This window comes from Vombatus ursinus, unplaced genomic scaffold, assembly GCF_900497805.2.
Source record: "Vombatus ursinus unplaced genomic scaffold, bare-nosed wombat genome assembly UNPS02014798.1, whole genome shotgun sequence".
NCBI lineage: Eukaryota > Metazoa > Chordata > Mammalia > Diprotodontia > Vombatidae > Vombatus > Vombatus ursinus.
In genome coordinates, this window is record NW_020954576.1 from 8,657,533 (window position 1) to 8,671,785 (window position 14,253).

The 14,253-nt window shown below is 41.0% G+C and overlaps 1 protein-coding gene across 3 annotated transcripts in view; it reads left to right on the plus strand.

Moving 5' to 3' along the window:
- Window positions 1–14,253, plus strand: part of LOC114049970 (putative thiamine transporter SLC35F3) — a 527,549-nt gene that overhangs the window by 363,358 nt on the left and 149,938 nt on the right. The window contains exon 1 of one of the 3 annotated variants that reach the window (XM_027871465.1): window positions 91–309. The exons of 1 other annotated variant lie outside the window; for it this stretch is intronic. In XM_027871465.1, coding sequence (XP_027727266.1) covers window positions 234–309 — 76 coding nt within the window. In that variant the 5' untranslated portion in view covers window positions 91–233. Of the gene's footprint in view, window positions 1–90; window positions 310–4,830; window positions 4,913–14,253 lie in introns of those variants that run through there. One more of the 3 variants, XM_027871464.1, reaches the window with a different exon arrangement.

The window sequence follows — 14,253 nt, forward strand, 5'->3', positions numbered from 1 at the left end:
AGAGAGAGAGAGAGAGAGAGAGAGAGAGAGAGAGAGAGAGAGAGAGTCAAAAGAAGGAAGAGAAAAGGAGAGAGGAGATAGAAACACGAAACACACAAGAAGCCCCCACACTCACACTTCTATAAGAAGGAGTGGTTGTGTTGAAAATAGGGAAAGGAGAGGGACTCCTGCTGCAGCCGGCTCCAGGATGTAGGCAATCAGCTGAAGAGCTCCTGCAGGCAGACGGGCTCATCATGAAGAAACACTCAGCCAGGGTAGCCCCTCTCAGCGCTTGCAACAGTCCGGTCCTTACTCTAACCAAAGTGGAAGGTAATGCATGTATACCACTGCCCTGTGGGAGGAGGGGAGGAGGAAAGAGTTCAGGGAGATGGAAATCCTCAAGCCGTCCGCAGACATTTAGGGGAGTCTCTAATGAGGAGATACTATATCTCATTCAGTCAGACCTGGCCCACTGTGGCCTGAGCCGTGCCTTCCTTAGGTCCCTTAGGAGCAGGTGGGTGGCTAGGGCTGGGAATGTAAAATCTGCTCCATTGACGGAGACCCAAGTCTGCAGTGCAATGCGTGGGACCGTGTGGGGTGGATCAGTTGGCACCAGCTGCTGCTGTTGCTGCTGCCGCCCCAAGGCTCCCCCACACTCAGACCTCAGGAGCGGCTGAATTTGCTGCAGTGATTTTGGAGGAGTATTGGCCTCTGGGGTGCAGGCTAAGCTGCAGTTACTTGACTTTCTACCGGAATTAGGAAAGGGAACCTTTGGTTCAGACCTAGCCCATCTGGCTCCATCTTGTTGCCAATGTTCCTCCCCCTTCTAGTAGGCTGACCTGCCCCCCACCTGCCTCGGGCCACCTGCCTGCCAGATAGTATCCTGGAGACAACTTTCCCCCTTAAGTTATCATTAAGTTTGAAACATCCACGCTGTGGCAGCGCAGGAAGGTATTGGGGGTTGGGGTGACAGAGATACTGCAGTGGAATCAGATGGTTGGGAATTTTTGTCTACTCTGGTGTCATTCCCAACAGATGCTAAACACTGCAGGAATGGGCAAGGCAATGAGTGTAATTGGCTTCTCTCCAAGTTGGATTTTATTTGGCGTCTCTGCGGTCCCTTTCTCTGAATCCCACAGAGATGAGCTCTTCTTCTGAACCCCCCAGACCTCCTCAGCATCCTTCATGTGCATCGGGCACATGACACTGTCAGCAGTGTTGGCCTTCATGTATGGAATGCAGTAGTTACAGCATGAGCATGTGTACAGGAAGGAGGAGAGGGAGGAAGAGCAAGGAAAGCATCCTCTGAATCCCTGAAGAGTTTTGTCTCATTCCGGTTCCTCTCTAATCTTGCTTAAGTGAGGGGAGAAATTGCCTTCATGCGGAGGAGAAGGGCAGGACTAACTGTGGTTAAGTAATGGTTTGGTTTCTTTAACACCTATACTCTATGGTCTTACAAGAAAATGGGCTGTCTCCTACAAGACACAACTGTAATTAGCTCTTCATGGATCAGAACTCATTCACATGGGAAGGTTGGCACGTATCCTCTTCCTTCTCTATCCCGTAAGCAACAATGCAGTTTTTATCCCTGTACTAATAGACACCAATCACCAGCACCATTTGCACAGAGATTTCTCTCACCCTTTGCCATCTACTCCAGGCAGGCTTGCATGACGTAGGCAAGCCTAAAGAGAAAATCTCCACTTAAAAACTTCAGTACTCATAATATCTGCAAACCACTAGCCAAGAAGCTAGTAAATTCTTCCCCAAACCCCAACTCCCTCCAAGGAGCCTTGAAAATTGATTTGGAAAAAATATTTCCTGAGTCAGGTTCAGGCTTAACAGATGCAGAGAAAGTTGCTATAGGTCCCCAACAAAAACTTGGGACAACATTCAGAAGGAATCACAGTCTTAAAGATGAAAGAGACATTAGAGGTGATCTAGTTCAATGTGTACTTGAACAGAAATTCTGCTCTATGATATCCCTGACAAGTCATCATCCAACCTATGCTTAAATAATTTCAGTGAAGGGGAATCTGGTATTTTCCAAGGCATTCTAATCTACTTTTTGACAACTCTAATTGTTAGGAAGTTTTTCCTTACATTAAGCTTAAGTCTGCTTTTCTGCAAGTTCTATCCATTTATTGCTAATTCTGCCCTCTGGGGCCAAAGAGAAATAATCTGATTCCTCTTCCATGTGGCAGCAGTTAGAACACTTTTCAATTTTTTTTCAGAAAAGCTACTGTGACCCATCTGACTATCTGAGTCTTGTCTTCAGTCTAAACATCTCTAGTTCCTCCAAATGATCCTCATATCAATACAGGCTTGTTGAATTGAGTTGAATATAATATGATCTACAGTACCCTCACCATCCTGGTGGCCTTCTTCTGAATATGCCCCAGCTTGTCAATGCCCTTCTTTATTCTGTTGCTACCCAAGATCTAAAATAGTCCATTAAGATTGTGTAGGATGACCACAGATTCTAATTAACCCAACTCTCAATCCGCCCCACTCCCTTCTTCTTATCTCTATGGATCACTGCCACTGGTGAGGACAAACAATTTTATTTCCAAAGTATGTCTGTATTATGGCAGGAAAGTAGGGAGTTCCCTCTCTGGGGAATGTTGGGCAATGAAGTTATATAACCCACAATATGGATACACCACTCTCTAATCACTCAGCCAAGAAGGGCGCCTACATGCTCCCAATCCCCATTACCATATGCTTCAGCAGTTTCTCTTCTCTCTGCCTGTCTTATCCACCTAGCTTTCCAAGCCAGTCATAGGACTATCATGAACTCCCAAGAACTCCTTAGATTGTTTAATATATATTCACTGAATTTATGACAATTGAGTTTTTACAGACAACCCAGTCATCTAACCATCTCCCAAACCCAGTGGAAAACAAATGCTCCCCATTAGCTCACCTGTGGGATCAAGCACCTGAGTGTTGCTCATGTGCAATGGAAGTCCTTCTTCCTATTCCTGGTAATTTTCTGCCCTTGAGAAACTGATTTTTCCTGCCTGCATAAAGAGCAAGTGACTAACCTCTAGTCATACATGAATAAGGAAAGGAGTAAACTGCTATGTCTGAAGCAAAGGTCCATGTGCCCATACAATTTAGGTATTATCTATGAAGGGTTAGCTGTTATTGTGACTTGTGAGGAGAAACACATTTTAATCAGAGTCCACCCTACTAGGCTGTAAGCTTCATGATGGCAGAGACTCCATTAGTGAACGAGGCTTTGTTAAATACTACTATGTGTCAAGCACTATGCCAAGTACTTAGGATACAAATACAAAATACAGTCCATGCCCCCAAGGACCTTCTATTTTTGTAATGATGGAAGGCTAAAAATAAATGGAGACGATGGCTAGAGAATGGACTTTGGGCCTGAGGAGTAGAGTTGATGAGTGATTCTATAGATCAGAAACAATGGTAGCATCAATTTGATGACCATTCCCAGAACAAGAAGTAGAAAAGCAGAAGATATGTAGGTAATAATAAAACACATGATAAGACATCTGAGACAGAAGTTGCTCTGCACACAATAGTGCTTGATAAATGTTTGTTGAATTGAACTGAATTAAAATTATGTATGGCTGTGATCCTGGCCTAAGTGGAAGAACTTAGGATTGCCCAACACTGGTGGCCAACCTCCTCTTCCTCACCCCACGTAAAGAATATGTATCGCATCTGCTCAGCAAGGCCAGCACTAGGTAAAGCTATGAAGTAAGTGAAGCTTGACTTTTATTACCCTTTTTCTACTCCCCACCCCACCCTCACCATTCTCAGGTACCCAAAGCTTTTTTCATCTATCACCATCTGTCCCTACAGAATCTATGCTCAGAAAGAATCTGTTGTCAGTCACTTAGACCTGAGTGTAAATCAAACAAATTACCTCTCACAGATCACTTTATTAAAGAAATTGAAAGTATCGGTGAATAAATAAAAAAAGGTAGTAGGGGAGAGGGGCTTCCCAAACTCCTGAAATTATACCCAGTAAGGAACCCTCTACTTTGCCCCATATGTGAGTAGCCCTACTGGTCTTTTAATTGCAGCTTTGGTAAGGCAATATAGCTTAATGCAGTGGCCCACAAACTGAAATCCATGAGGTTATATCATATATATATATATATATATATACACACACACACACACACATGTGTACATATATGTGTACACACAATACATGTGTACACACAATAATTTGTATATACAAAAATATAAAATATATATAATGTAGCATATATAGCAATTATGTTGAAATAGTTATATATACATATATGTTATGTACATATGCATATATGTAAATATAAAAGTGTTATTTATACATATGTGTATATATGTAATTATTTCAATTGAATTGGTTTGCTTTATAATCTTATATATTTTATTTTTGTATTTAAAAGCATGATTCAGAGAAGGGATTCTTAGGCTTCACCAGATTACCATCTAAAGGGTCCAAAACCTAAACAAGGTTAAGAACCCCTATCCTAGCAGGTAGAGTGCTGACTTTGGATTCAGAAAGACCTAGCCTTGAATCTCACTTCTGACACTTCTTAGCTGTGTAATTACTGGTAAATGACTCAACCTCTTCCAATCTTCAGTTTCCTAATTTGTAAAATGGGGATAATAATACCTACAGGTTCCACCTCACAAGGTTGTTGTGATGTTCAAATGGGATAGTGTATACATCATACTTTCCAGATTTTAGAATACTAAATGTCAACTATTGATACTATTCACCTGCTCTAATGCTTAGATCCATATAAGGCCTGAGGTTATGAAATGTGGCCTCCTCTTCCCCACTTTGTGAACAGGTGCTTCAAATCCTGAGACAAGCTGGGAATGAGGCTGGACATGGAGTTGTTAAACAGGCCTGAGCTGAGCAGTGTGGCCGTAGATGTGCTGTGCGACAAGCCCTTGAGTGGTGAGTGAGGTACCAACAATGGAGCTGTTGCCATTGGGAAACACTCTGATGCTCTTCCTTATTAGAAGGACTGGAATTTAAGAATATCTTGAAGGATCAAGCTGTGTCAATTGACAGAGTGCCTTTTTTAATCCAAAGGTCAAAGAAAAGAGATAGATTGGAAATTATTATTTTCAAAGAAAAATTGTAATGAAATTCATGTGTCAATTGATGTGCCTGGTCCTTCAAGTGTTAATGAATTCAAATGTTTATGTAACAGACCTGCTGATGGCTCAGGGGATTGCGGACCCTCTCCCACTAAAGTGCCCCACATCTGAGCTCACATGCAGACCAGGTTCATTCTTGGGGGAAGCTAATCCCATAAAGAGAGGGGTCAGATTCTTTCTTATTGTTTCTGGCTCATCATACCACAACCCCAGAACAGAACTATGGAGATAATCACTTGAACAAGGCATAGGTTTGGCTTATGTCTATTGTCTCTCCAAAAAGCATTAGAAAGGTACTTATTATACAAAGAAGGTTTGGAATGGGTCTGCTATTTATTCCCTCCACAACAACAGAAATGGTTAAAACCCAAAAGATTCAAAAACATGTATTGACAGAGACTTAAAACATCAAAAAGTAACCCATAAGTCCTATTACATTCTTCTGGGAGGTCAATACTCAAAACAAAATTGTGTACAGCTGAATAGCCACTTCACCTTCCCCTCAACTCTGCACTCTCTGAAAAACTCCCTTAAGGCTCATGTCTTTGTACAAACCATTTCATGATTTGAGCCCATCCTCTTACCTATAATGAGGAAAAGAAATGCAAGACAGAAGAGACATACAGAGCCTTGACATTTAGACTTAAGTCCACCTAGCCTATGCAAGTGTTCAGTGCCAAATGCAAACAGTTGCCATTGCTACTTGGGGGGTTCAGGAGAGGCACCTTTCCTCAAGGACAGGAAACTCGAGAGATAATTTCAAGTCACACATTCAGAAGATGGGAAGAAGAAGACAAAAGTAGAAGTCATCTTTCTCTTTTAAGCCTATGAGTAAGTGGTTATTTGGTTTAATAGTGAATCTTCTTTGATGAAGCCCCCTTTCCCCTATATCCAGTCATGGGAACTAAAGGATTGTTTCATCATCCTGAAATCCATTAGTTCTAGGTACGTGTATCCCTGAAAGTGAAGGAGGGGTTGTAAATTCAGTATTACTCATACCCTATGGGTTTCTTCTACCCCCAATATATGTGTTTCTAAATAATCTTTACTTAGCAATGTCTAGATTTCTGTTATATCTCCCATTGTAGCTAATAAACCTATACCCCATCAAGAATCCCACATGGGAACTATTTTCTTGAATCATATTTCAATCAGTATCTGTTTTTACCAAATTCTGCTTGATATTCTGAGATAACATAAGTAAGGTATCAATTTGGGCTAAATGTGCTTCCTACATATAGAGAGTACTGTCTAGGGGCAGCTGGTGAGTGCAATGGATAGAACACTGGGCTTGGAGTTTGAATCCAGCCTTAGACACTCACTAATTGTGACACTAGGCAAGTCACTTAACATCTCTCAGCTTCAGTTTATTCAACTGTAAAATGGGGATAATAGCAGCATCTACCTCCCAGGTTTGTGGTGAAGATCAAGTGAGATAATATTTATGAAGCACTTAGCACATAGGTGTTTAATAAATACTTAAATATTTCCTTCCTTTCTTCCCTTTAGTGTGAAAGAAAGGAGGTCCAATCCTCTTTCCTCATAGCACACCAGGACCCATTTCTTAATGTTTCAAGCCTATTAGAAGGAAAAGGAGGGAAAGATCCTTTTTATTTTGTCCCTATGATAAACTCAATGCCCACATACATTTTTTATCTTTGACTCTTTCTTTTGGCATTTCATGTTGAGTTTGGCTTTAGTTCTATTTTTTGAAAGAATTTGCATTTTGTGCACTTGTTTTGGAAGCAGTGAATCATTTTGTTTTGCCTTGGATGCTTGATGCTAGGTAGTCCCCATTTGTGGTGTTTCTGTTTGGATGAGAGACAAGGCTACAGTGAGGGAATTCAACTTACAAAGACTATTTATTAGACTGTGCAATGAGTCTCCCAATGTGCGTCATGAAGTCACCATCATGTGGACCATAGGAAACCAAATTTAGAAATGAAATCCTCATTTACTTTAAACAGTGGATCATCAGAGTACAGCCCCAAATGAATCAAAGGAGAATGGATGAGGTGATTGTTGTCATATCTCACCACTGGCTTCCAAGTCTAGGATGTTCTGTGATCCTGAGACCGGAAGGGAAGAAAGTTTTTACAAAACCAATAGGTACCTAGATTATCAACATTTAAAATCTCTCGTTCATATTAAGTCAAACAAAATACAAATAATGAGGGAATATGGTGTAGTGAATACAGAACTGGCCTCCTAATCAGGAATCCCCAGACTCAAGCAAGCCCCATCACTGACACACATTGTCTATTGAGCTCTGGGCAAGTCCTCATTAGAGAGGCAACTCTCTAAGGCTGTGAGTTGCAGGAACCAATCTGCATTGGGAGTTCCAAAAAGGGGGAGGGAATAAGCATTCATATAGATGCCAGGTACTGTGCTAAGCACTTTTCACAAATACCTTGTTTGAGCCTCACAACAACCCTGCAAGATCAGTGCTGTTATTATCCTCATGTCATAGTTAAGGAAACTGAACTTAAGTGACCTGCCCAGTGCCACACAACTAGTACGTGTCTGCGGCTGGATTTGAACTCAGGGCTTTCTGACTCCAGGGGCATCATTCCATCCACAATGCTAGCTGCCTTTCTACCAATAAGATCTCAAATCTGATACTCCCCCTAACCCCTGCTAAAGTTCATTCCTGTGTTAAGAAGCAATAACTGTAGGGGGCAACTACATGGCGCAGTGGATAGAGCACCCTCCTGAAGTCAGGAGGACCTGAGTCCAAATATGGCCTCAGACCAAACACTTATCACTTACTAGCTGTGTGACCCTGGGCAAGTCACTTAACCCCAATTGCCTTAAAAAAAAAAAGCAATAACTGTAGATAATAAAAGTGACATCAGATATTCTCACGAAAGGGCTGCCCTTTAGTTTGAGGCTGTAAATGCTTTTGCAGGGTCTATTACTATTTACAACTGCTTTTCAAACTTCTCCTGAAGTTTTTGCTCCAGCTGGATTGCTTCAACTCAGCTCCAAGCAGCCAAGTAAGGGCAGTCTGTCTGCTGTCATGGATGTATCCTGTCTTGGTGGAACTGGCTACTTTTCCTTTCTGTGTTATCAGCAGAGTCAGCCCTACTTATTGTGCCATCTGAGTTGGCAATCTCCCATGAGGTATGATTTTAAATAAGAATAGGACTTGGACCCATGCATTTCATTGGCATTGGCATGGAGAACATTTGAGTGTGAAAACTTCCTCTACCAATGCGAACTGGTGCCTTCACTGCCGCTTAGTCATACTTGCAACTTAGTTGCCTAGAGTATGACTTATCCAAAGGCACACCACAAGTATGAATCAGAGACAGGACTCGAACCCAGACTTGAGGCTCTCTATTCACTATGTTCACTACTCACTACTCTTGTAATAATTTTAGAACTATTACTTATAGGCCCCTCAGGCCCAAAATATCTCCCCCTCTGACTTGCCGTCAAACTTTGAGTTGCTACTATTAGGTTCATTCCTTAAGTACATGGGGTGGAATGTAATAATATCTAACTAATGAAAAAGAATACCAGGAAAAGAGGCAGAGAACAGAAAGATCTCCATGTGTATTGGACTTAGCAAGTTGAGGTTTTCATATCATCTTAGATTTTAAATCATTTTTGTATAAGCATAGGAAAAGACCCTCAAAGAGAAGACTCAGTCCTGGGTTATGAAGCAAAAGAGTAGGATTTTTTTTCTTTGCCATCTTTGCCAAAATTTGTTTGCCTAATTAGAACCTGTTGATCTACATCAGAGAGCAGGATGGTGATGTAATGGGATACAGGACAGAAAAGTTTTTATAATAATAACTAACATTTCTATACTGCCTACTGTGTGTCAGGCACTGTACTAAGCTCTTTACAATTATTATTTCATTTGATCCTCATAATAGTCCTGCAGGGTAGGTGCTATTTTTGTCCTTATTTTATAGTTCAGGAAACTGAGGCAAGCAGAGGTTAAGTGATTTGCCTAGGATCATACAGCTAGTAAGTATCTGAGGCTGAATTTTAATCCAGATTGAAGACTCAGGTATTCCTGACTGCAGACCCTGTGCTCTATCTGCTGTTCCTCCTAATTGCCTATAGCTAGGGAGAAGGAATTGGACAAGACTAAGTATATGGTCTGCAACTCAAACCCATGTCTGATGCTATATTAGACCCATGCCAGGGGTCACTTGAACAGCAATGGGGGAAATGAGAGCATTAGACACTTGAAATATTTGACATTTAAATCCTTTCACAACCAGACCCCAACCTACCTTTCCAGTTTTTTTTATGATATTTCCCTTCCTGTATTCTGCAGTCTAACCAAACTGACACTTCTCCCATCCCTTGTGCTTTTTGAGCAAGGCTGTCCCCTCCCTGTAATTGTAATTTATTTCCCTCCTCACTCCTCTTCCTCTTAGAATCCCGAATTTCTTTCCAAGCACAACTCAAGCACCAACTTCTACATAAGGACTTCCCTGATCACCATCTGTTGCTCCTACCAGCCCTTGTCAAAAATCTTATATTTATGCATTTATTTTGTGTATCCTAAGCTTTGTGTGTTGTCTCTCCCAATAGAATATAAATTCCTTGAAGACAAGGACTGCTCCTTTTTTTTTTTTTGGTCTTTGTATTCCCAAAACCTAGCTCAGTGCCATGGGAGGGGCTCAGTAAATATATCTTAACTGAATGAAATGAATACATAGAAGATTGCAGGCAGGGAAGATACTAGCAACAACCTTTTCCTACTAAACAGTTTTGTTTGTGACTTGCCCTGGTTATGGACAGTTTATACTGAAAGTAAACTCACCACTAACTCTGTAAGAAATACTCATTCTGAAGTGCAAGTTGGCAGTCAATGAAATGATGTTTGCTATAAGATATAAAAACCACCCCCCTTTTAAGGAAAAAAAATTCAATACATCCTTATTGATGCTCAGTCCCAGTATCCACTTGAGGTAAGGGATTTGGGGGAGAAAGAATGTTTTCAAAGTCAGCATTTTTCTTATCAAATGAGGTACTCCTCATTTTAAAAACGAGGAAAATAAGGCAGATAGATGTTAATTGACTTGACCAGGATCATTGTTGTTCATCCTTCATTCTCAAAGAGGACTAATGACATTAGGAGGGCGATATCTTGACTTACTCATTGATTGGATGTAAGAGGCAGAGCTACACAAAGTCATCAGCCTTACTCTCTCCTCCAGAGTCATCAAAGTCCAGTGGCAAGACAAAAGTCAATTCACTGGTGATGGCCTGGGATTCAATGGGTAACCTTGGCTTTTCTAAATTGAGTTCTTTCCCATGTCTCAGTTTGTCTGAGGCAATGCCTCACAGGTAAGGGCTTGATGAGAATGGAGACAAAAGATAACCTAATTTACCATCACAAAAATATAATTCTGGGAGAAGAAGATGGTCAAACTTTCTGGCCAGAACCAAAACCAATTGCTATTCACAGAACTAATAAATATCTGAGGCAAAATTTGAGATCAGGTCTTCCTGACTCGAGATCCAACACTCTATATACTGTGCCACCTCCATACATTTTGAGCTCAATGGTAACTTATAGGTCATTGAGTCCAGCCCCATTATTTTACAGATGAGGAAACAAGCTCTGAGATGTTGAGTGACTTACTGAGTCACACAGCTACTAAGTGTCTGCGTCAAGGATACATTGTAAGTCCCCTTCCATTAGTTACCATTTTGTCTTTTTCTCCTCTTAGCTTATTTTCCTCAGAGCCTTTGCTCTAGTTATAATTGGAGCGCCTACCCAGTTTGAACAGAAGACCACTGAGCAGTAGTTGACCACTGAGCAGTAGCTAGCAGCTGGCATGTTATTGTGGGGTATGATCCTTTCTGCTTTGTGAAAAGGTCCTGGTTAGAGCATGTCTATCCGAGAAGAATGGCCAGGCACACAACCCATTAGAAAATTGTTGTTTGCAGGAATGCTGCTGTCTTTATAGGAAGTCCTTGTAGGCTTTTCCTCATCTCTATGCCTCCTCTTGTAAATGCATCCCAAAATACACAAACCCCTTTGGGTTTCCAAGAGCCTAGACTCTGATCAACAGGTCAGATCTTTAAGCCAATTCTGGCTTTGAAACTTAACCTAGGGAATGGGGACTCTGTGTGTGTGTGTGTGTGTGTGTGTGTGTGTGTGTGTGTGTGTAGTGTGTTTTAATCCCTAGTAACATCAAAATATCAGTCAACATTTATTGAACACCTACTGTGTGCAGAGCAAACAGGTTCAAAACAAATCTCTTTAATTGAAAAGTAAAATATATTACTCAGTCCAGGGATCAAGATGCAGTAATCAACTCCTTTCCCTTAGGATATGATCCCCTGACTCTTTCAGCATTATATAAAGCTTAATCCACATCCATTCAGTTTTTCATGGGCCAATAATCCATCTCTTTCAGCATGTGCTACACAAAAGTTGTCTTAATCTTGGTGAATAAAAGCATGCTATTTGAACATTTGGAAGTCATTCAGGTATCCCCTGAGAGATTAAAAAAGAAGAAAGAAAGAGCAATACAAAAATGACTTTTTGCTGATGCAGTGTATCCCAGCAGATTTAACCCAGGCTTCTAGAGCCAGAATTTTGAATTCTAATTCTAGCTTAAAAGTTGGCTCACTGAGGAACCTCAGGAAAACCTTAGTGGACTCCATGCAAAAGGAAGTCAAGTATCTGTCTCAGCCTTTGGAGGTCTGTTCTGCTGAGACCTCACCAGGGACCCAGAGAACTTCATAAATAGGAAATGATTTTATCATGTAATATGCTAATAAGCATCTTCCCTTTTTCTTCCTACCTCTACTTGATACCTTAGAGACCCACTTTACAACAAAAGCATGTCTAGTACATGCAACTTTACCCAAGTCTACACACCACACACACACACATGCACACATACACACACAGACACACACACACACACACACAAATCAGACACCTAGAAAGAAATCTGAAACTCATCTAATTCCACCTCCTCCCTTTAAAGATGAGGAAACTGAGGCTCAAAAGAGTAAGATGAGCAAAATCTGTGATAAGCCCAGTACAGTGGTCTAGCCCAACTATTATCACCTTACTCAGCACCAAATACATTATACATATAGTGTGTGTGTGTGTGTGTGTGTGTGTGTGTGTGTGTGTATAAAAGCAATCCATGGTATCTCATTTCTTTCTCATAGCCAAGATTCATTTTTGGAAACCCTCTTCCAAATGAAAAAAGAAGTCAAATTTCATTCAAATCTGAAATGCAGCTCTTCCTTCTCTTTAACAATTGGAGTTTCAGACTAAAATGTTTGTTTGGGGCCACAGCCCAGGCACATGGAAGTTCTCCAACAAAAACCAGCCTCCAGAAATGAAAGAATCAGGCTATTGCCTCTTCTCCTTAATCCAACTTCCTTAAAAGGTGCCTTTCCTACCCAATGCCAACATTCAGAGGGTAGGAACAGGAGGGGTTATGGGGATTTCCTGAGTTTACTGCACAAGTGCCCATTTTCTTCTCTGTTCCCTTTCCTATATAGCCAAGTTCCATGCCTATAATTAAATAATACCTCAACCCTGCCTCTTAATAAACTACTAATCAATAAACTGCACTGGCTCCCTATTGCCTGTAGGAGGAAATACAAAATGCTCTGTTTGGAATTCAAAGCCCTTCATAACCTATCCCCTTGCTACCTTTCCAGAATTTTTGTGCCTTACTCTCACACACATACTCTTAGATCCATTAACATTGACCTTGTAGTTGTTCCATAAACAAAGCATCCATCTCTCAGCTCTGAGGCATTCTCTCTGGCTGTCCCTCATGCCTAGAACACTCTCCCTCTTCTACTCTGAATATTGACTTCCCTACTTTCAATTTCCAACTAAAGTCCCCCCTTCTATAGGAAGCCTTTCCCAACTCTCCTTAATTCCAGTGTTTCCCTCTGTTAATTATTTCCTATTTATCCTGTATATAGCTTGCTTTGTTTGCATGTTGTCTCCCCATTAGATTGTAAGCTTTCAGGACAGGGACTGTCTTTTGCCTCTTTTTCTCTCTACAACACTAAGTACAATGCATGACACAGAGTAGGTGCTTAATAAATGTTTATTGATTGATTGAAAATCCTTAGCGTCCTTCAAGGCTCACTTGAAGTGCCACCTCCTCTAAAAAGCCTTCCCTTTTTTTCCTTAAATTAACTTGGTTTTGTTTACATATTCACCTTTTTAATCCTTGCCCCCTTCCCAATAAAATGTAAGCTGCTTCAAACAAGGGCCTTGTGTTCATTTTTGTATCTTCACATTGAGAAGCAGCATAGTACATACAGTAAGTAAAGTGTCAGCCTTAGATTAGGGAAGATCAGAGTCAAGTCCTGCTTCTGACACAAACTGTGACCACAGACAAGTCATTTAATGTGTTGATGTCCAAAGGACACTCTCTAAAACTACAAGTAACAAGTGAGTTGCTGATCTGCATTGGTGGAGGAGAGTTTCCATACTGGGAGGTTCCTCAACTGGTGAAATCATAGTTCTTCTCCCTCCCTGCCCCCCCCCAAATAAACAAACAAAAACTTCAGTCCCTGGCACAAAGTAAATACTTAGATAAATTTTGTCTAATTTAGTTCCCTATCAAAAGCATGAAATGCCTATGTGCCAGGCGCTGTCCTAGGTACTGGAGATGCAAATACAAAATGAAGCAGTCTTGGTCCTCATAAAGCTCACATTGTAATGAGGGAAACAGTGCACATACATACAAATAAGTATAAAATGTATACAAAGTTATTTCCAGGATACATATCTAATATGGACAGCTAGTTAAAAATAGAACACGAGGTCCAGTGGGCCCAATGTCAGGAGAGGAAAGATGTGAATAGGAACATTATTCAGATGGGGTTAATGTGGGTAGTATGAGGTATCACAGAGTAGTGGTCCAGGAAGGAAACTATGATCTAGTCAGACTGCAGCTCAAAAGTACAGGAATACTGAGGAGTCAAGACAGTCAAATCCTGCATAGTAATAAAGATGATATTGATTTGTTTGTTAGTCCCTGACAAAGGGATGAAAATGAGGGAAAGGAGGGAAGGGTGGTAAAGAAGCAAATGTCTCATCTCTACACCTATCTAATGGTCAAGGTAGGAATTTTGAGTAGTGCTGAAGCCACACTGATTATAGAGGTGTTG